The sequence below is a fragment of the Haliotis rufescens genome, unplaced genomic scaffold, assembly GCF_023055435.1.
Source record: "Haliotis rufescens isolate VD_foot unplaced genomic scaffold, xgHalRufe1.0.p SCAF_26, whole genome shotgun sequence".
Lineage (NCBI taxonomy): Eukaryota > Metazoa > Mollusca > Gastropoda > Lepetellida > Haliotidae > Haliotis > Haliotis rufescens.
Genome location: NW_025963957.1, coordinates 602,927 through 627,841, shown reverse-complemented (window position 1 = coordinate 627,841; position 24,915 = coordinate 602,927). Strand labels below are relative to the sequence as shown.

Sequence of the window (24,915 nt, the reverse complement as noted above, 5' to 3'; positions counted from 1 at the left end):
ATATAGCGATCAGCCAGTCTGTCTGTCTGTCCGTCCGTCTGTCCGTCCGTCTGTAATCATTTCCTTTTACGGGGCAGAATTCGAAAACCGTTCAGTGTATTTGATCGAAACTTGGCAAATCTATCAGGCACATACTGAAGTGGTGCCTTTTGATATTTTGGGATTTTTCTAATTTTTATTTTTTAAAATTTTTATGGAATGAAGTTGGACATAGACTCAATTGGGGATGGGGTTCGTTTCCGGGGCAGAATTCGAAAACCATTCAGTGTATTTGATCGAAACTTGGCAAATCTATCAGGCACATACTGAAGTGGTGCCTTTTGATATTTTGGGATTTTTCTAATTTTTATTTTTTTAAATTTTTATGGAATGAAGTTGGACATAGACTCAATTGGGGATGGGGTTCGTTTCCGGGGCAGAATTTGAAAACCATTCAGTGTATTTGATCGAAACTTGGCAAAGCTATCAGGCACATGCTGAAGTGATACCTTTTGATATTCATTTTTTTACGAATTTTTATTTTTTACAATTTTTATGGAAAGAAGTTGGACCTAGACTCCATTGGGGAACGGGTTCGTTTCCGGGGCAGAATTCGAAAACCATTCATTGGGTAAACAATGTATGCTTCTAAAGGAAAATTCAACTGTTGACTCATTACATACAGAATTGCACATTTACTAGTGGTTACTTTACAGACAGCTGCCGGGGGGATATGTCATCTTTCTGATGACTCTTGTTTACTTATCCTGCATTACTCCTTGATGCATCTACTGCTTAACTTTCGACAAAGAAGATGAGCAGGAATGTGAATTGGTTGTGACGTCACAGCCTGTCACATGACAGCGGCAGTGGGCTCTGCAAAGAATTAGACTTGAGATGGAAACAACACTTTTTTCTTACCCAGGACCATCGTGAATGCACTGTCTTCTTTGTTGTAAGGGAAGCAGTAAAGAGTAATGCAGGATAAGTATACCCATGTAAAAGATATTTAGATTTTACTGATCTTCCATTGCACTGGAAAGCATTATAACAATGCTAGGTGGTTTATATTGACGAGAGCTTTTAACCTTTGTTCCAATCTTTCAGGAGCGAGAACAGTTGCAGGAGATGCAGGCAGCAAGAGAAATTGAGGAGGCCACACTCCGGGCACAGATTCGGCAACAGGAGGAGGAGTATTCCCGGAAACGTCTGGAGAAACAGAAACAGCTCCGTCTGGAGCAGCAGCGAGAGATACGTGTGTCATCCGAGAGACAGAGGATCGAGTCCATGCAGGAACAGAACCGGGCTCCTGGATTCGATCATCAGCCCTACGCTAATCTCCCACCTACCCAGCCCAACAGGGATGTGCCACAACCTCCGGAGAGAAACAGTTCCTTTAATATGATTCAGAGAGGTAGCATGCGAAATTCAGACTATCAGGGGACCAATTTTCGTGATCAGCCCCAGCCGGTCAGGAGGATGGGTCCAGAGACCACTGCACCTGCTACCATGCCTGTGCCCAAGAAGTCAGTGTCATTCAATACTCAGCTAGAGCAACTGAATACATACAGCGTGGGAAGTGTCAGCGGGGAATCCCACCCATCTGTGTCGTCGTATCGTTCCTCGCAAGGCTCCCAGTCAGAATCTGCAGATCATCAATTCATGGACCATCCTGGAATGGCTCATGAGTCAAACGATGTGTTTGCGTCACCGCCGCAAAACAACATCAATCATGATATCACGTATATTGCTGGCGGAACACCTAATGTTGTTGGTGCCCAGGAGATCTACAGAGACCCCCGACAACGGATCGCGGCACAAAAAGCAGCAAACTCTATCAAAAGGCCAGGCGCGGAAAGAATGTCATTCAGAGACAAGATGAAGTATTTTGCTACTGAGGCTGGTGAAGACACCATTAAATTGAAACCAAAAGCTTCCAAGACTTTAAGAACCATTGAATCTCAGTTAAATGGCCAATAGTTTCAGTGCATGGAGTGACAAATTCATGAGGATGGTTGAAAAGAGAGTTGGCCGCCGGAAGAGGTCCGTGTGGTATTTGTGCCCTGGTGTTAAAGCTGTATGTAAATATTCTTCTCAGGTTGACGATGGGCCGGACGCATGTGGCTGGTAATGGGAGGCTGGGAGGAAATACATGGAATTAGTTGTACAAAGCAGCTCTTTGTTGGGGCTGACTTCAGTGTACCGTTCCTCAGTGCTGAGAAAATATATCTAATATATTGCTTCCTGAAGCAATAGTGCTTTGAATCGTGTACATTGATGAGATATGTCTGAAGAGAAGACGAAGACTTTAGCAAACTGAAATAACTTGCCATTAGACGTTGTAGCATTCCATCGATAACATGTTATCATTTTATTTCCCTCATTTATGAAAAACGATACAAATGTTAACTTGACGACCTTTTTTATTCAGAAATCATGACACGAAGGCATTCAGAAATGATTTCACATAAGGTAGATGATTTCACTATTACAAGACTTGTACAAAGATATGAGTAAAAGTGAAATCTGTTTAAGAGGGAGAAAGGTGACTGATCACAGACAAGCATATTAAACATGTTTTGCTCATTTCGTACATATATAGATATATATCATATTTGTTTGTCAGTTGTCGAGTGTATAGTGTACATACACAGGCGTCATTCCTTCTTGTGGTGCATTGTTTGTAAAATATGTATTCATTTAGGGAACATTTTAAATTTAGTATTTTTACTACCCAACTTTTATATCTTTGAAAATAGTTTCTGTGCTAACATTATAGTTCTTGCGGAAGTGTTTTATAGATTTTCTGTATTTTGTCCATATAATGTGTATATGCCTCAGCAGGGGCCGCCCTGCTCCATCTATTTTTGTCATCTTATCATGTCATGGCTGCTGCGAGTAACTCTGCATATCTTCATCGTTGATACGAGCGTGCTGGGAGATTGCTTTCAACAGACGTCATCAGAGTATTCTTTGTCAAATTACATGTTGATAGGCAGGCCAAAATATTTCTCGTTGATGTATCATTTCATGTTTCAACCCAAGATTTACAAAAGGAAACATATAGGTACTACTAAAAGAAAGTTAAGTACCACCCGAATCTGTTGTGACAGATCAACTATTGTAATTGGAAAGAATTGGTTGGTCCTTTACTTTTTTTGAGTGGTATATGTTTCATTTCATTAGACACATTGTTGAATTGATGGGACGCAGTCCCTCTCAGCATCCAGTTTCCTGTGTAGTTTCCGTAATGAAGTCATGTATCATTGTACTGATGAAGATATGCAAAGCTGATGTAGGCCATTTGTTGACATATCGCCAGCTGGTTGTGAGGTTTCTATGCAGTGAGTCCATGATGTTTTAGGCAGTGCCTTTACTAATGACATCCATCCAAGCACCTCAGTGATAACGTTTACAAATCAGAGTGTAATTTTCTAACTATGTTCCCAATGATATTGTGATACAACATTGATATTTTGGTTGTGAATCTTAACTCTGGCCGTCCTCCGCAAGTACCTTTCACCCTTCCAGGGTTTAGCAATGGAAATATTTAAGGAGTAAAATAACTGTAAATTTTCATTGAATGTATAAGTGCTCTTCTTGCAAAATAGCACAAAATGAGTGGAACTGAACCTATGGGAGAATATATATCTCAAAAACAAGTTTCAGGAATGTTGACTGCTTAAAGAACAAAATTTCAAAAGTTGCATGACTTGAAATCTTTAAGCAAGTGAATGGGGAAAAACAATGTATTTTATCCTTGTTCTGAATTATGCTACTCAACATTTGATAGGAATATTCGAGTTCATGTGAGGTCTGAATAATACATAGTATGTACTGCTCAATATTTGCTAAGAACCAAAATGGTCATCTTTAGTCAAAGGTGTGGTTCTTAACAATGGTTGAGTGGTATGGTATTTGACTTTTTCTTGGAACTGGCATTTTTCGGCTTCATGTCAGCATTGGTTCACATTTCGATGAATTATTGTCGAAGAATCAGGTCTCATCTCTGTATCCTGATCTAATGTTGAGTAGTATAGTTTCAAAGTCAGCTATGGAAATATATTTTTTAACTTCAGTTTCTGACATGCAACAGAGGCATGTTATTGACAGCACGTGAAAATGGGTGTTTTATCTGCTACTAACTACAGCATCTAGTTCAAGGTCTGTGATAATGACATGTCAGATATGACAGGAATCCACTAACATGCCTACACAAGACAAATTCACAGACCCAAGGTGGAAACGTTAGCCCAGATGTAGATCTTATTACACTGTACATTATGATTAAGTATATACATTGGAGCAATAAAATCATACAGAAAATACTCTCCTTTTATGTCTTCTTTTCAGCCATGAATGTGTCAAAGCAATGGTGGAATGAGAGCAATTTTCAACACGTCTGACTTTTTGTCTGCGTTCACTTATGATACGAAACGGAACAAAAATAGTTTGGGATCATAAATATTTTGTGGGATGTTTTTATGAAATGGTGTGGAATTATTTTATAAATTGTGTCTTCACTACAAATATCCCCCAAAAATATTCATTGTCCCTAACTTTTTTTGTCCTGTAGAGGGACACACAAATACAGAAGTGCTGAACGGACATGAATAGGAGACAAGATATTTATACGTAGGCTGTGGTACAGTGTGCACACAAAATACTATACTGTGCACATGAGGGGGCACGGGTGGCCCAGTCGTCTAAGGCGCCGTGATTCGCTGTGCAGAGTTGCGTCCCTTGGGCACGCCAGAAACCTATGATTGTGGGTTCGAATCCCGGTTCGCCCCGATTATGTTTCTAGGTTTCTCAGCACCATACCCGTGCTCGTGGGTTTCACCGAAGTGGTAAACGTCTGAGACCTGCATCACTGCGGGCTTTCCTCCCACATTAAGCTGACACGCCGTGATATAACTGGAATACTGTTAAAAGCGGCGTTAAACCCAACTCACTCACTGTGCACATGAAATGAAGAGACCTGATTAGAAATAATTGTATATTATATATTATGTTGTAAAAGTGTAATACTATTTTTACCCTAGAGAGCAACAGTGTCATATTACTCATGAAATGATTGTGAAAGTTGACTCCTTAACATATTGATAGTTGACTCAATGACATACTCCTTATATTAAATAGTCCTGTGTGATTGTTTATGATATTTGTTTGTACTTTAACTTCTGTTAAATGACTTTTAGAGAATTCTTGTATCAACTTGTCATTGTCACACACGCCTCTTTATAGTCTTATGAGCAACACGTGTGTCCACGGGAGCAAAGTCAATTTCATCGTCATGACCTGCACGTGCACAACATGTGTACACCCATCATGTGATTATGAGGGCAGCCATCTCCTACACTGGTAGAACCGACTTGGTGCAAGTTCTGGCGAACTTTACAGCACAACGTTACACGGATAAGATTCTTCAGCCACACTGTTACGTGTTGATTCCCAAATTGAAACAAAAAATTTGTACGTAAAAAACTTGAGACCAACAAATGACATACAATTAACAAGTGTATTACAAAATTAACTAGGTTACAAGTCAACACAAATTACTGCACAACAATTGCACAGCAATTACAATGGCAGTACACAATTGATTAATAGTGAAATATTCAGTTAGGGTATGTCATATGATTGCAGTGGTCAGCATCAAATACAAAAATACAGGGGCAAAAGTTGGTAATAATAGTATAATCAGTTGCGACGATGGTCAAGCTTCCGAGATTGGGCAAAGGCAGGGATTCCGGTGTGATCTTCACATGAAAGCTGGTCTTGATGTAATCTCAGATAAATATGTGTGAATGTTAAGTAACACACTCTTTTCACCTTAAATCTACACAGCCTAACTGGCTATTGGAAATATCCACACAGTGCCCTCACCAGTCTGGTGGCACTAGAACATTACTGAACATTCTGCATGAGTCCATGGTATACTGGAAGTTTACATATCACACTAGCATCTAAATATAGTAACTTCCTGATGACTGCTTACATTAAATAGTACTACATTCCTGACTAGTAATCACTGCTGTCTACCGAATGTCTACAGAAACAATGTAACACAGTTCCAATCATTCTTCAACAATAATTATGCAACATGTGAATGTCATTTTCCAACAAAACAGGGTAGTCAGGCTCACTGACTTGGTTGAAGCATGTCATCGATCCCAATTGCATGGGTCAATGCTCATGATATCAATCACCGGATTGTCTGGTCTAAACCTGATTATTTACAGACCTCCATCATACAGCTGGAATATTGCTGAGTGCTGCTTTAAACAACAAACCAACCAACCAAACTCCCTCGCACTAAAAAAATATGTATTTTTCAGAAAGAATATCTCAGCTTACAAATGTAATTAATTATTCACCTTCATGTTACATTTCTTACATTAAATGCTAACATTAAAGATACTACCTTGCATTTTCCATTTGCTTGATGTGAAATCTTACTGTGAGGTAGTTTACAGGAAATTGCAATTACATCATGAAAACTTAGAAAAGAACACACATACATTAAACTGTGGTTTCTAGTTTATCTAAATAATGATTTGTTTGTTTGTTTGTTGTTTAACGCCACACTCCGCAAAATTCCAGCTGCATAACAGTGTTCTGAAAATAATCGAGTCTGGACCAGACAATCCAGTGATTGACATCATTTGCATCAATCCACCCAATTGGTATACGATGACATGCATCAACCAAGTCAGCGAGCCTGACCACCCAATCCCATTAGTCGCTTCGTACGACAAGCATGGTCGCCTTTTACGGCAAGCATGGGCTGCTGAAGACCAAAAATTACACATGAGCATGAAGGTGATGAATGCATGGAATGCATGTAAATATTGCATAGCAATGAAACAAATATACTCTTTACATACTCTTATATACAGCAATTGTAACTATACTACTCCACCTTTGACGGTGATATTTCTTATCTCCCGCGATATCTGAGATCATCCTCAGTAAGTCAAACTGAACCTGTAGTTCAGATAATCAATACTTGAGATGGGTTCATATTTATCTGAACCGTCCAGGCATCTTATAATTGTTTCATCATTTGGGTGCACAAAAAATGCCACTGACTGTCGACTCTGATGCTTCTTTAGTTCTGCCTCAGGAATCAGAACACGGTGTTTCTGAAAATAAGAAACAAAATTGACTTCGCTGCTTAAGGAAGAACTTCTCACTGACATTCAGCCTATAGGACGGCAGAGTGAGTGAGTATGGTTTTACGCCGCTCTTAGCAATATTCCAGCAATATCACGGCGGGGGACACCAGAAATGGGCTTCACACATTGTACATAGGACAGCAGAGATGAAGTGAGACTGGAGGTGAAAGCCTTGGGACATGAAGCAGTCAGCAGTGTTGTTTGGCCTGGGGAATAATGCAGTCAGCAGTGTTGTTTGGCCTGGGGAATAATGCAGTCAGCAGTGTTACATGGCTTGGGCCATAATGCAGTCAGCAGTGTTGTTTGGCCTGGGGAATAATGCAGTCAGCAGTGTTGTTTGGCCTGGGGAATAATGCAGTCAGCAGTGTTGTTTGGCCTGGGGAATAATGCAGTCAGCAGTATAACATGGCTTGGGCCATAATGCAGTCAGCAGTGTAACATGGCTTGGGCCATAATACAGTCAGCAGTGTAACATGGCTTGGGCAATAATGCAGTCAGCAGTGTAACATGGCTTTGGCCATAATGCAGTCAGCAGTGTAACATTTTTGCTTGGGCCATAATGCAGTCAGCGGTGTAACATGGCTTGGGCCATAATGAAGTCAGCAGTGTAACATGGCTTGGGCCATAATGCAGTCAGCGGTGTAACATGGCTTGGGCCATAATGAAGTCAGCAGTGTAACATGGCCTGGGGAATAATGCAGTCAGCAGTGTAACATGGCTTGGCCATAATGCAGTCAGCAGTGTTACTTATGCGAGTGAGTGATTGAGTGACAGAGTGATTGAGTGACTGAGTGACAGAGTGATTGAGTGATAGTTTAACACTGCATCAGCAAACTTGTATCTATTCGCTGTAAGTATTGTCAAGTCATGCGACATGTCATCATCATACAACATCATGGCTTAAGTGAGTGACGGTATTTGTGTATATTGCTTAATAATGCAGTCAGCAATATTCCAGCCACATCACAGCAACAAGGAAACAGCCTAGTCTGGACCAGGCACACCAGTGCAGCCACACAGCATGAGCAACAATCCATAAAGGTATGATGAGATGCCCGGTCACACAGTGTTACCAACCCAGTCCTGATGCATACAGCAGACATGTGGAACTGACAACCTTTTCTGTGATAACTTTGCCCACCTCTCAGGACTGGCCACTTAGAGTCAATCATTTACCCAGCTTATGGAGCTAATGACGCTGAACCTTAGGAACGGTTACAAGAGTCCTGGTTCTAAAACTCTGTTCATACTTCATCAGGTTCCTACAAGACTGTTTCTATCAAAGTACAGTATGCTCACTGTGGCTTTAAGCTTGTCTGCCGTCCATCGCTGCATTAGGTCACCAATGTTGACAACGATGGCGCCAGGGACAGGCTGGGCCGGAACATACACGTCGTCAGTATTCATCACCTGAAACATGTCATACCCAGTCATGTCATCAGTATTCATCACCTGAAACATGTCATACCACATACATGCCATCAGTAGTCATATCACATACAATAAATCTGTGTTTATCACCTGAAGCACATTATACCACACACACTGAATCTGTTTCCATAACCTCAACATGCTGAAACATCTTAGACGTACACACACTGAATCTGTGTTCATCAACTGAAGCATGTTATACCACACACACTGAATCTGTGTTCATCCCCTGAAACATGTTATACCACACACACTGAATCTGTGTTCATCACCTGAAGCATGTTATACCACACACACTGAATCTGTGTTCATCACCTGAAGCATGTTATACCACACACACTGAATCCGTGTTCACCTGAAGCATGTTATACCACACACACTGAATCTGTGTTCATCACCTGAAGCATGTTATACCACACACACTGAATCTGTGTTCACCACCTGAAGCATGTTATATCACACACACTGAATCTGTGTTCACCACCTGAAGCATGTTACACCACACACACTGAATCTGTGTTCATCACCTGAAACATGTTATACCACACACACTGAATCTGTGTTCACCACCTGAAGCATGTTATAACACACACTGAATCTGTGTTCATACATAGGTTGCTGGAGACCAATTCTAACTCGGAATTCCCACAGATTCCCAATCGCCTCTTACAACCAACATAGGTTGCTGGGGACCAATTCAACCCAGACTCCCAAAGGACAGAGTGAGTGAGCAAGTGGGTGGGTGGATTGGTGGATGACTGAGGGTATCCATGCATGAGTGTGGTTTGGTTTAGTGTATTTGCGTGTATGTGTGTGTTCGATTCAACGCTGCTTTGAACAGTATATCAGTTCTATTCCAGCAATCAGTTTCATTATGGTGTTGACAAACCTAGAAACACATTCAGGATAATTTCTAAAACGGAACACACACATGGTTGTCAAGCCCCAAGGTCTTTGCCCAGTTGAGGTAATATTTGATGAACACCTACCTCCAAGCCCCCAATACCATCTTGGAACAACAGAGTGACTGTACCATAGTCGGAGTGTTCACCACAGCGTACCTGGCCAGGCTTAAACAGCTGTAACAGCACAAGTGTATCGAAACTCAACTGTAGATAAACTGATTGCCTGACAGGCAGCATTGAGCAGAAAATTAGGTGAAACTTAATGTGGCAAAACTATCAACCTTTGCATGATTTCATATTCAATTTCTCACGTTTTTAATCCATATGTATGGAAATGTGATGTTGGAAGAAAATACAATTTGCTGTGGCAGATTTGAGGAAGTCGATGTGATGGAGCTAAACATGGTTTACTAGCTGAGGTATATTCGTGTTCATGACATTGTTTATAGATCTGCTAACCCTAAATTTGAGGAAACTGGATAATATATAATTCTAGTTTTAGGCCCCCCCCCCCAAAAAAAAATAGTCTTGGTCCTCAGGCACCACCCGCATCATCACAAAGTTCACTGCACATTTCATTTTTATTTGCATTTTATAAAAGACAAAACAATCCTTAAATATTTTAAGTCCAACGATAGTCAAATACTGTATTCCAGTATTTGACTCATCAAGGAATACATTTATGTAGGGCGGCACCAGGTACATAAAATGTATTCCTTGATGAGAAAAATACTGGATGAGTAAAATACTGGAAAACAGTATTTGACTCATCAAGGAATACATTTATGTAGGGAGGCCCTTTCCAACAACTGTTTATTTGGTTACACAACTGTTTATTTGGTTACACAACTGTTTATTTGGTTATATACTAGGCTGAATAACCAAAAAAACTATAAAAAAAACACCGCCTGCCTACACTATATTTTCAGCCATTGCCTGAGAATCAATTTTTTACAGCTTTTGTTATTATGGAGGCGTATTGTAATCACACTTGTGAAAAAATGTCAGAAGCTAATTCCCTGCCTGTCATAGGCTCAGAGTATGAGGAGAAGCCATGATGATTACCAGAGCTACACTTGGACTCAAAGCCAGTGTGTGACTGTTCTCATGTAAGTGCTATACTTATTCACATATTTCACCTGAATATTAACAAATTTCAAGGGTCTAAACTTTGTTTAAATTTTATTTTTTTAAATAATCAAAAAAGAAGGCCTCACATCCAGACAAAGGGGGGTAGTAGAGGCTTCTGAGTGTGGTGGCGCAGCCCTTCTTGTCTATCAGGTTGTGACACTCACGCAGGAAATTCTTATCCTGAAACATGGGGAGAATTTAAATTCTTATCCTGAAACATGGGGAAAATATGTATCTGTGATCATGAAACATGGGGAAAAACCGAATTATATCCTCAGACACCAATGGATAACATATCTAGTAAACACATGGCACATACACACCTCCAGTTAACATGGCACATACACACCTCCAGGTTACATGGCACATACACACCTCCAGTTTACATAGCACATACACACCTCCAGTTGACATGGCACATACACACCTCCAGTTGGAGACCAATGGACAACTTGTCAGTACATACATGACACATACACACCTCCAGGTTACATGGCACATACACACCTCCAGTTTACATAGCACATACACACCTCCAGTTAACATGGCACATACACACCTTCAGTTGACATGGCACATACGCACCTCCAGTTTACATGGCACATACACACCTCCAGTTTACATAGCACATACACACCTCCAGTTTACATGGCACATACACACCTCCAGTTTACATGGCACATACACACCTCCAGTTTACATGACACATACAAACCTCCAGTTTACATGACACATACAGACCTCCAGTTTACATGGCACATACACACCTCCAGTTGACATGACACATACACACCTCCAGTTTACATGGCACATACACACCTCCAGTTTACATGGCACATACACACCTCCAGTTTACATGGCACATACACACCTCCAGTTTACATAGCACATACACACCTCCAGTTGACATGACACATACACACCTCCAGTTTACATGGCACATACACACCTCCAGTTTACATGGCACATACACACCTCCATTTTACATGGCACATACACACCTCCATTTTACATGACACATACACACCTCCAGTTGACATGGCACATACACACCTCCAGTTTACATGGCACATACACACCTCCAGTTGACATGGCACATACACACCTTCAGTTGACATGGCACATACACACCTTCAGTTGACATGGCACATACACACCTCCAGTTTACATGATACATACACACCTCCAGTTTACATGGCACATACACACCTTCAGTGGACATGGCACATACACACCTCCAGTTTACATGACACATACACACCTCCAGTTTACATGACACATACACACCTCCAGTTTACATGGCACATACACACCACCATTTTACATGGCACATACACACCTCCAGTTGACATGGCACATACACACCTCCAGTTTACGTGGCACATACACACCTCCAGTTTACATAGCACATACACACCTCCAGTTTACATGGCACATACACACCTCCAGTTTACATGACACATACACACCTCCAGTTGACATGGCACATACACACCTCCAGTTTACATGGCACATACACACCTCCAGTTGACATGGCACATACACACCTTCAGTTGACATGGCACATACACACCTTCAGTTGACATGGCACATACACACCTCCAGTTTACATGATACATACACACCTCCAGTTTACATGGCACATACACACCTTCAGTGGACATGGCACATACACACCTCCAGTTTACATGACACATACACACCTCCAGTTTACATGACACATACACACCTCCAGTTTACATGGCACATACACACCTCCATTTTACATGGCACATACACACCTCCAGTTGACATGGCACATACACACCTCCAGTTTACGTGGCACATACACACCTCCAGTTTACATAGCACATACACACCTCCAGTTTACATGGCACATACACACCACCAGTTTACATGGCACATACACACCTCCAGTTTACATGACACATACACACCTCCAGTTTACATGACACATACAGACCTCCAGTTTACATGGCACATACACACTTCATTTTACATGACACATACACACCTCCATTTTACATGACACATACACACCTCCAGTTTACATGGCACATACACACCTCCAGTTGACATGGCACATACACACCTCCAGTTGACATGGCACATACACACCTCCAGTTGACATGGCACATACACACCTCCAGTTGACATGGCACATACACACCTCCAGTTTACATGGCACATACACACCTCCAGTGGACATGGCACATACGCACCTCCAGTTTACATGGCACATACACACCTCCAGTTTACATAGCACATACACACCTCCAGTTTACATGGCACATACACACCTCCAGTTTACATGGCACATACACACCTCCAGTTTACATGACACATACAAACCTCCAGTTTACATGACACATACAGACCTCCAGTTTACATGGCACATACACACCTCCAGTTGACATGACACATACACACCTCCAGTTTACATGGCACATACACACCTCCAGTTTACATGGCACATACACACCTCCAGTTTACATGGCACATACACACCTCCAGTTGACATAGCACATACACACCTCCAGTTGACATGACACATACACACCTCCAGTTTACATGGCACATACACACCTCCAGTTTACATGGCACATACACACCTCCATTTTACATGGCACATACACACCTCCATTTTACATGACACATACACACCTCCAGTTGACATGGCACATACACACCTCCAGTTTACATGGCACATACACACCTCCAGTTGACATGGCACATACACACCTTCAGTTGACATGGCACATACACACCTTCAGTTGACATGGCACATACACACCTCCAGTTTACATGATACATACACATCTCCAGTTGACATGGCACATACACACCTCCAGTTGGAGACCAATGGACAACTTGTCAGTACATACATGACACATACACACCTCCAGGTTACATGGCACATACACACCTCCAGTTTACATAGCACATACACACCTCCAGTTAACATGGCACATACACACCTTCAGTTGACATGGCACATACGCACCTCCAGTTTACATGGCACATACACACCTCCAGTTTACATAGCACATACACACCTCCAGTTTACATGGCACATACACACCTCCAGTTTACATGGCACATACACACCTCCAGTTTACATGACACATACAAACCTCCAGTTTACATGACACATACAGACCTCCAGTTTACATGGCACATACACACCTCCAGTTGACATGACACATACACACCTCCAGTTTACATGGCACATACACACCTCCAGTTTACATGGCACATACACACCTCCAGTTTACATGGCACATACACACCTCCAGTTTACATAGCACATACACACCTCCAGTTGACATGACACATACACACCTCCAGTTTACATGGCACATACACACCTCCAGTTTACATGGCACATACACACCTCCATTTTACATGGCACATACACACCTCCATTTTACATGACACATACACACCTCCAGTTGACATGGCACATACACACCTCCAGTTTACATGGCACATACACACCTCCAGTTGACATGGCACATACACACCTTCAGTTGACATGGCACATACACACCTTCAGTTGACATGGCACATACACACCTCCAGTTTACATGATACATACACACCTCCAGTTTACATGGCACATACACACCTTCAGTGGACATGGCACATACACACCTCCAGTTTATATGACACATACACACCTCCAGTTTACATGACACATACACACCTCCAGTTTACATGGCACATACACACCTCCATTTTACATGGCACATACACACCTCCAGTTGACATGGCACATACACACCTCCAGTTTACGTGGCACATACACACCTCCAGTTTACATAGCACATACACACCTCCAGTTTACATGGCACATACACACCTCCAGTTTACATGACACATACACACCTCCAGTTGACATGGCACATACACACCTCCAGTTTACATGGCACATACACACCTCCAGTTGACATGGCACATACACACCTTCAGTTGACATGGCACATACACACCTTCAGTTGACATGGCACATACACACCTCCAGTTTACATGATACATACACACCTCCAGTTTACATGGCACATACACACCTTCAGTGGACATGGCACATACACACCTCCAGTTTACATGACACATACACACCTCCAGTTTACATGACACATACACACCTCCAGTTTACATGGCACATACACACCTCGATTTTACATGGCACATACACACCTCCAGTTGACATGGCACATACACACCTCCAGTTTACGTGGCACATACACACCTCCAGTTTACATAGCACATACACACCTCCAGTTTACATGGCACATACACACCACCAGTTTACATGGCACATACACACCTCCAGTTTACATGACACATACACACCTCCAGTTTACATGACACATACAGACCTCCAGTTTACATGGCACATACACACTTCATTTTACATGACACATACACACCTCCATTTTACATGACACATACACACCTCCAGTTTACATGGCACATACACACCTCCAGTTGACATGGCACATACACACCTCCAGTTGACATGGCACATACACACCTCCAGTTGACATGGCACATACACACCTCCAGTTGACATGGCACATACACACCTCCAGTTTACATGGCACATACACACCTCCAGTGGACATGGCACATACGCACCTCCAGTTTACATGGCACATACACACCTCCAGTTTACATAGCACATACACACCTCCAGTTTACATGGCACATACACACCTCCAGTTTACATGGCACATACACACCTCCAGTTTACATGACACATACAAACCTCCAGTTTACATGACACATACAGACCTCCAGTTTACATGGCACATACACACCTCCAGTTGACATGACACATACACACCTCCAGTTTACATGGCACATACACACCTCCAGTTTACATGGCACATACACACCTCCAGTTTACATGGCACATACACACCTCCAGTTTACATAGCACATACACACCTCCAGTTGACATGACACATACACACCTCCAGTTTACATGGCACATACACACCTCCAGTTTACATGGCACATACACACCTCCATTTTACATGGCACATACACACCTCCATTTTACATGACACATACACACCTCCAGTTGACATGGCACATACACACCTCCAGTTTACATGGCACATACACACCTCCAGTTGACATGGCACATACACACCTTCAGTTGACATGGCACATACACACCTTCAGTTGACATGGCACATACACACCTCCAGTTTACATGATACATACACACCTCCAGTTTACATGGCACATACACACCTTCAGTGGACATGGCACATACACACCTCCAGTTTACATGACACATACACACCTCCAGTTTACATGACACATACACACCTCCAGTTTACATGGCACATACACACCTCCATTTTACATGGCACATACACACCTCCAGTTGACATGGCACATACACACCTCCAGTTTACGTGGCACATACACACCTCCAGTTTACATAGCACATACACACCTCCAGTTTACATGGCACATACACACCACCAGTTTACATGGCACATACACACCTCCAGTTTACATGACACATACACACCTCCAGTTTACATGACACATACAGACCTCCAGTTTACATGGCACATACACACTTCATTTTACATGACACATACACACCTCCATTTTACATGACACATACACACCTCCAGTTTACATGGCACATACACACCTCCAGTTGACATGGCACATACACACCTCCAGTTGACATGGCACATACACACCTCCAGTTGACATGGCACATACACACCTCCAGTTGACATGGCACATACACACCTCCAGTTTACATGGCACATACACACCTCCAGTTGACATGACACATACACACCTCCAGTTTACATGGCACATACACACCTCCAGTTGACATGGCACATACACACCTCCAGTTGACATGGCACATACACACCTCCAGTTGACATGGCACATACACACCTCCAGTTGACATGGCACATACACACCTCCAGTTGACATGGCATATACACACCTCCAGTTGACATGGCACATACACACCTCCAGTTGACATGGCACATACACACCTCCAGTTGACATGGCACATACACACCTCCAGTTGACATGGCACATACATGCCTCCAGTTGGAGACCAATGGACAACATGTCAGTACATACATGGCACATACACACCTCCAGTTGGAGACCAATGGACAACATGTCCAGAACTCGCATGGTCAACTGCTTACACTCATTGAAGAAAGTGAAAAAGGTTGACCTGAAGGTATCTGATGGCCAGGACTGAAACATTAAAACACACCTCCTGAAACATTGAAGCATTTATTCTCTGACACATTGAAACATGGCCCATGAAACATTGAAACATTAGCCAATGAATCATTAACATACAGCCTATGAAACTCTGACATGTGCCCTGACATACTGAAACATATACCTCTGATACATTGAAACATATACCCTCTGATAGACTGAAACATACCCTGATACACTGAAACATACTCTCTGATACACTGAAACACACCCTCTGATACACTGAAACATACCGTCTGATAGACTGAAACATATCGTCTGATACACTGAAACATACACTCTGATACACTGAAACATATCCTCTTATACACTGAAACATACTCTCTGTTAGACTGAAACATACCCTCTGATACACTGAAACATACTCTCTGTTAGACTGAAACATACCCTCTGATACACTGAAACATACCCTCTGTTAGGCTGAAACATGCCCTCTGATACGCAGAAACATTCCCTCTGGTGCACTGTGGCCCAGTCGTCAAACATGTCCAAGGCGCCACAATTTATTGTGCAGAGGTGCGACCCAGGCCAGAAACCCATGATCCTCCGTTTGAACCCCAGGTTTACCCTGACATTGTCTCTAATTGTCATTGTCTCTAGGTGTTTCAGCACCATACCGTGTTTTGTGGGTTTAAACATAGAGGTAAACATCGAACACCTCATCACTTTTCCCAGACATCAAGCTGGCACACCATGCTGTAACTATGCAGTGTTCAAAATAATTTTAAAACCCAACAAGACAGTCGGGCAGGTGATCTATAAGTGTTGCCTGCTCATCTTCAAAAATACCTGCCTGCGTTAAGGCATCATAAATATTAAAAAATCACAAAAACTAAGAGACAAATCATGTCTTGATTCAGCAGAAATAATGCAAACATTTACTTGAGAATCTACAAGGAGTTATAATAATACTGAATACAAACGTAGTCTTAAAATCATCTGCCCACAGTTGGGCAAGTGGAGGAAAATTTCATGCAGCCTGAAGACGGTCGGGTAGCCTAGTGGGTAAAGCATTCGCTCGTCACGCCAAAGACCCGGGTTCGATTCCCGACATGGGTACAATGTGGGAAGCCAATTTCTGGTGTCCCCTGCCGTAATATTGCCGGAATATTGCTAAAACCATGTCACTAAAATCTTATGCAAAGCAGAACCAAATCAAACTCACTGTCTCACTCATTCACATTGAAGCATGCCCACCCACTCCTCCCCACGACACACTGAAACTTCAGTCAATCAAATATCCAGTAACTTGAAGCTTCTTGTGCTAGAAATATACATTACATGAATGTTCACTTTAAACAGACCCATTGTGAACTTGTATCCTCACCCCATCCTCATGTGGTGAAAAGTTGAAAGCTTCTTTCAGGTCCCCTGCCGGTCTGTCTGGGTTCAGCCTGTAAATAATACCACTGTTTGTTTTTTGTTTGTTTGTTTGTTTGTTTAATGCGGCACTTACAATATTCCAGCTATATGACGACGGTCTGTAAATAATCTAGTCTGGACCAGACAATCCAGTGATTGATATCATGAGCACCGATCCATGCAATTGGGACCATGAGCATTGGTCTATGCAATTGGAATATGATGACACACATAAACCAGGTCAGTGAGCCTGACAAGACGATTCTGTTAGTTGCCTCTTACGACAAGCACAGTCACTTCTTTATATGGCAAGCATGGGTTAGTGAAGATCTATTCTACCCCGGATCTCCATGGCTATCTAGCACCATGTGCACAGTGAAGGTAGAGAGTAGGTAATAATCAACAGCTTCAACAGTAACCTGAGTAGTGGCTGGCTGGCACCATGTACACAGTGAAGGTAGAGTGTAGGTAATAATCAACAGCTTCACCAGTAACTTGAGTAGTGGCTGGCTGGCTCAACATGTCAGACTGCTCCAGGGACACCGGACACCTTTGAATTCAACATTTCTGATTGGAGATACCACAAACATGCGTCATCCAACATCAGCGAACTAGGTCAGAGTATATTTGGGATCCTGTCTCCACATACAATACGGTCATTTAGGAGATAAACTGAAATTTGATGAAGTCCCAATGGATTATAGATTACAGATACCGCTTATTTTAATTTGGAACCGAGTGCCTTATTTCCTAGTATTTTCAATATTTCTTTGTGTGTAAATGACAAAATATGCTGTCTGTGAAGTTAATAATGTTGACATCAGTCAACAGACACAAGCACTCACAAACATCCAAACACAACTCACACAAACATACAGACAGAATCAACAGACACAACTCACATAAACATACAAACACAACTAACACTAACATACAGACAGAATCAACAGACACAAGCACTCACAAACAACCAAACACAACTCACACAAACATACAGACAGAATCAACAGACACAACTCACATAAACATACAAACACAACTAACACTAACATACAGACAGAATCAACAGACACAAGCACTCACAAACATCCAAACACAACTCACACAAACATACAGACAGAATCAACAGACACAAGCACTCACAAACATCCAAACACAACTCACACAAACATACAGACAGAATCAACAGACACAAGTACTCACAAACATCCAAACACAACTCACACAAACATACAGACAGAATCAACAGACACAAGCACTCACAAACATCCAAACAACTCACACAAACATACATAGACACATTCACTGAACATGCTGAACCCTTGCTAAAACCACCACAAACCTCTCAACATGTCCAGGTGAACAAGTATCCAAACGTTGTAACAAGAAACTGATGCTGAGAGGTAATCATTGTCTGATATGCCAGGCCACACTGATGAAGTGCCATGTCAGTTCACTGAGACTGAGATCCGTTACCCATGCACCAATATTGCACAAGCAGATCATTGAGCTGTGGTCTTGTCAGGTCACTGGTTGACACCTACATAAACTTATGTCTGCATTCTGAAGCTCACTGTCATGAGCATGTTGAAACTTGCCTTGCCTGCAGAACATATTGGAGAAAGTCGCAAAATGGATCTCATTCACTCACCAGACTAAATGAAGCAAAACACAAGTGTATATGCGTTTCCTGTTCAGCTCATTCAAAAATAGGCTATGTAGCTCGTTATAAATATTAAAAAATTACCTTTTGTTCTGTATAAGAAAGGGCAATTTGCAATATATCAATTAAACCCTGCTCATAAATTCCAGTTAAGTGTCGACATTGAAGATAACACTAGGTTTATCCACAGTTTATTAAAAAACTACCTTTTGTTCTGTTTCAAACATGGCAATTTCCACTATATTAATCAATGCCTGTTCATAAATTCCAGGAAAGTGTTGACATTGAAATTACCGATAGGTTTATCCAAAGTGAAACTCAACAAATGTACACCAGTGGCAACCTGTTGAATAAGATCTGGTCAATCACTGGATTGTCTGGTCCAGACTCGATTATTTACAGATCGCCGTCATATAGCTGGAACATTACTAAGTGCGGCGTTAAACAACAACAAAACAAACAAACAAACAAACAAACAAACAAACAAACAAACAAACAAATAAAAACAAACATACACCAGTGGCAACAAAACACGGAAAAGCCATCTTGAGAAAAAAACGTTATTGTGTCAGGTACTCCAAATTAGGGTTAGGAAGCTGGAAACACGCAAATTTGTAGTTTTGCCTGAGGGACCAACCATATCATATTCTGGTGTGGTGCCTAGGATTCTATCGAAATAAATATACTGTTCCCGAAAATGTTTAAAAGAAAAATTAATAAAAGAATATCACATGGTCAGTCACTAAGGCATTATTTGTTGTCATACTTACTTTTCTACCTCCAAGCCGACCCATCCATGATTGCCAACACTTTTGTCTCGAGCACATGTTTCTTTCACTTCCAGTGGTTGAGTAAAAAAGTTTTTAGATGATTGGAACATATCATCAATCTGAAAGGTGAGTGAGTGAGTGAGTGAGTGAGTGAGTGAGTGAGGGAGTATGGTTTAACACTGCTTATTCCAGAAATATCACAGCGGAGGACACCAGAAATGGGCTTCACACATTGTACTCATGTGAGGAATCCAATCAGGACCTTTGGTGTGACGAGCGAACGCTTTAACCACTAGGCTATTCCTCGCCACACAACTAATTTGAAGCAAAACCTTTGCATATGGGAAGTGATTACCCACAGGGTCAGAAATAACCTAATTCATAAAAGTTGTATATGAACTTGTGCAAATATCACTTCATCATGTTCATGTGCACCAGTGTATTGTTTACGTCATCCCGACAGCACTGTTGACGCCCTTAAATGTTATTGTGACGTAAAGTGGGAATGACGTCACACTAGCAACAACATATTAGCCGAAGACAGTTGTAGTCATTCAAGAATTGTGGTTTTCTAAGATGGCGGTTGTGATCAGTACATTTTTCTTAAACATGTTAAAGGGAGCTCAAAAGGAATATGAAATACTGGGTAACATAAAAATCATGACACTCCCATATTCATATTAATTTGATGAAACTTGTGTAAGAATTCAAGCATACCCTCAGGAAATACAAGAATTCTGACATTTGTTTCATAAAATTAGTATGACACACATGCTCATATAATAATGTCTATTTTTTTAAAGCCAATATGGTGCTGTATACCAAGTTTAGTAATGAAAACATGACTACTTTAGGACTAGGGCTGGGACGGGTAACTCGGGTACTCGGGTCGGGTGGGTACTGAGTAGGACCTGGGTATCCCCATATTGTGGGTTTTCAGACGCTTAAGAAACATTCATAGCTTTCTCTCTAATCACATAAACAACTGAAACACATCTCATACACTTTATGAAGACAACTCTTTAAAACAGGCCATCATCTGAGTATTTACAATGTCTGTGTAATGCTACACCCCCTTAATAGCACAAGTAATCTCGATAAACATGGCTGTCCGAAAGTGTATGATGTCCGAAAACCTATGATCCAAAGATACCCAGAGGACTACCCGAACCCGTGGTTAGTCAAGTAATATATTGTTTAATGACAAAAATTAACAAAAACTCTATGGTTACACAACAAGTCACTTATGTTCACATTTCTTCCTGACAATGCTCCTATTCCTTCTGAATTTTACATGTTTGAATAAAGATAAAACTTCAGTCTTCAGTTAAAGATAAAACTTTTCAGTGTATGCATGACCTATCGTTTTATACATGTATTCATGACTGTACCTAAATACATTTCGTCAGGGCTACGGTCAAACTTTTCCCAATCAGACAGTTTGTGCCGATTTCTTTAGAGTGAGTGAGTTGGGTTTAACGCCGCTTTAACGGTATTCCAGTTATATCACGGCGTGTCAGCTTAATGTGGGAGGAAAGCCCGAAGTGATGCAGGTCTCAGACGTTTACCACTTCGGTGAAACCCGCGAGCACGGGTATGGTGCTGACAAACCTAGAAACATAATCGGGGCGAACCGGAATTCGAACCCACAATCATAGGTTTCTGGCATGCACAAGGGACGCAACTCTGCACAGCGAATTGCGGCGCCTTAGACGACTGGGCCACCCGTGCCCCCGATCTCTTTAGACCTACAGCGGGTACCAGGGTAGGGTCAAGGCATAGTGGGGTGGGTACCCGATAATATATTTGGACTCGTCCCAGCCCTATTTAAGACGGAATATAACCAAACACTTTAGTAAGCAGTTCTTATCTAGTAATCTTGACTTCTGACCTAATAAAATTATTTATTGTCCTCTTCATTGACATGGTCCCAAAGTGTTTTGTGTGGTGGTTGGGCACAAGAACTCATTAGGGACTATAAGTAAGTAAGTAAAATATATTCACCGACAAAATAAATGCGAATACCATACATGTTGGTTTATATATGGGTGAGAGAGTGAGTTGCATTTAATGCCGCTTTTAACGGTATTCCAGTTATATCGCAGCGTGTCAGCTTAATGTGGGAGGAAAGCCCGAAGTGATGCAGGTCTCAGACGTTTAACACTTCGGTGAAACCCACAAGCATGGGTATGGTGCTGACAAACCTAGAAACATAATTGGGGCAAACCAGGATTTGAACCGGCAATCATAGGCCAAGGGACACAAATCTGCACAGTGAATTGCAGCACCTTAGACAACTGGGCCACCCGTGCCCCCGGTTAATATATACAGAATTACTCCATTTAAGAGATATTAGATTGGTTTGGTGCACAAACGAACATACTGTCATGTCGTATGAACCGACACTCATGAATGCATCACGTGCACCTGACGTCATAGTTCCATGACCCTAAATGAACCATTTATCTCGTGCAGGTCTACCATATATAGTAGGGGTGTCACGATACAGATACCTCACGATAAGATACGTATCTCGATTTTGAGGTCAAGACACGATACGAATCTCGATACAGAAATACCAACCTTTCATGCGTAAATTTAGAAGCAAACTTTTTAATTACATATCACATTCACAATTATGTGTTCGAAACACTATCAGTAGATTATTTTGTAAAATAATAATACTGACAAAAGGTTGATTCTGTTTATTCAAACAAATCTCAGACACTAACAAGTTTTCGTATGTGTCAAATTCATAATATATGATGACATTTTGATTTGAAAAGAAAAATCAATCAATACGTGAACAAATGTATACCGATTTCAATAAAATTTTGTATCAATATAAATTTACATGTATATCGTATCGGGATAATTATCTACATCCCTAATGTATAGAGCATGGAAATCACATGCCGTTAACTTATTGTGAAAACACTATACACTTTGAAGTTTTAAGTACCTTTACTCAATTTAAGCTGAAACTGTATTTAAGAGGCCTAACATGGTGCTGTCAGATCACAATTATTCACAATGGCCTTTCGATGCGTTGCATGCAAGGAGAATGTCAGAAAACAACAACATGCTGTATCATGTGATAACTGTGACCATGTAAATAAACCATTTATATTACTACAAAAATCGTTTTTATCATTATTAAAAATAGAGGTGCCGTTTTCGCCCGACATATGGTAGCCGTTTTCGCCAAATGCGGTGCCGTTATCGCTAGAGAAATCGGTGACGTTTTGCTGAGGTGACCGTTTTAGCCTGCACCCTTCTCAACATACATATACTTCTTTCTGTGTTTCTATGGTTTGCGTTTCTTTTGGTGGTCAGTGTATGTACCACCTCGGCCATGACTGGTCGATCGCTAGTAGAGAGACGGACATCCCACCCAACTAAAGGATGTTCATGCACAAAACAATATTGTAAAACTAGCTGTATCAGAGCGCACATTTTCATAAACTAAATATTATGCTCAACCTTAAGTGAGTGCATGACTTACTTTGTTCTGTTCAATACCATGATTAATCAGGTAAACAAATCCAATAGTGCTGAGAGCACGGCATATCTCCGTAGCTGTATCTTCTAAAACTTCTCTTTTCACTGATCCTGGATTAGCGACATGCAATCCGTACCTTCCGAAGTCCACGATGGGAATAACAGCATCTGTCATCTTGACAACCTGGACCTCCGCTGTCTGCTCTTGCTCTCTGTGCGCGGTGACTTGTGTGTGGAGACGGAGCCCAGCCGTAAAAACTGATTGGGCCTGTCTCGTGTGGGTACTCTACTTCCGTGTCGTGTGCATCGCCTAATCCAAGGCATGTATACAGTTTTGGGGTAGTTCGTATATTATCTATAATTAAAGGAAATTGTGTAAGCATGTATTATTCACAGCAACATAAATGGGTTTTTTTGGTCCGTATTATTCATTGGCCCTCTTGTGACCACAGGAACTCGTTATTGGTCAGTAAATAATTGGTCAGTAAATAAAAATATATGCCCCCAATCTATCATCCCAAACTGGCCCCCACAGGAGATATCGCTTGGGCGATATCGCTGCAATGAAACTGCATCACAAACCTTTGCAGACAATTGTGACGTCATTGGTTACCATGAAGAAAGATGGGGAATAGGTTTTTTTTACCACCTGTCAATTTGGGAGATGTCCAGTATTGATAATATATGTTCATCGACTCCACAAT

General features: G+C 41.5%; 2 protein-coding genes across 5 annotated transcripts in view; one reads left to right on the top strand and one right to left on the bottom strand.

Annotated features, from left to right (window-relative positions):
• LOC124141472 (afadin-like) overlaps nucleotides 1-4,307 on the top strand; it is an 82,600-nt gene extending 78,293 nt beyond the window's left edge. The window contains exon 26 of the mRNA XM_048402408.1: nucleotides 1,087-4,307. Within this exon, the coding sequence (XP_048258365.1) occupies nucleotides 1,087-1,959 (873 nt within the window). The 3' untranslated portion in view covers nucleotides 1,960-4,307. The remainder of the gene's footprint in view (nucleotides 1-1,086) is intronic.
• Nucleotides 4,308-6,714: 2,407 nt separating this feature from the next.
• On the bottom strand, nucleotides 6,715-24,491 carry LOC124141473 (2-oxoglutarate-Fe(II) type oxidoreductase ppzD-like). Of its 4 annotated transcripts, none has more exons than XM_046509501.2 (7): nucleotides 24,216-24,490; nucleotides 20,711-20,829; nucleotides 18,243-18,309; nucleotides 16,778-16,885; nucleotides 10,714-10,807; nucleotides 9,581-9,670; nucleotides 8,521-8,570 (listed from the first exon to the last, which is right to left on the bottom strand). In XM_046509501.2, the coding sequence occupies exons 1-6, from the start codon at nucleotides 24,384-24,386 to the stop codon at nucleotides 9,663-9,665; spliced, it is 567 nt and encodes a 188-aa protein (XP_046365457.2). In that variant the 5' UTR covers nucleotides 24,387-24,490; the 3' UTR covers nucleotides 8,521-8,570; nucleotides 9,581-9,662. The 4 variants fall into 4 exon arrangements, with proteins under 4 accessions (XP_048258363.1, XP_046365457.2, XP_048258362.1 ...); XM_048402405.1 differs by having other exon boundaries at nucleotides 8,559-8,612; nucleotides 24,216-24,491; XM_048402407.1 differs by lacking the exons at nucleotides 20,711-20,829; nucleotides 24,216-24,490 and adding an exon at nucleotides 18,617-18,700 and having other exon boundaries at nucleotides 8,559-8,612.
• Nucleotides 24,492-24,915: the final 424 nt, after the last annotated feature.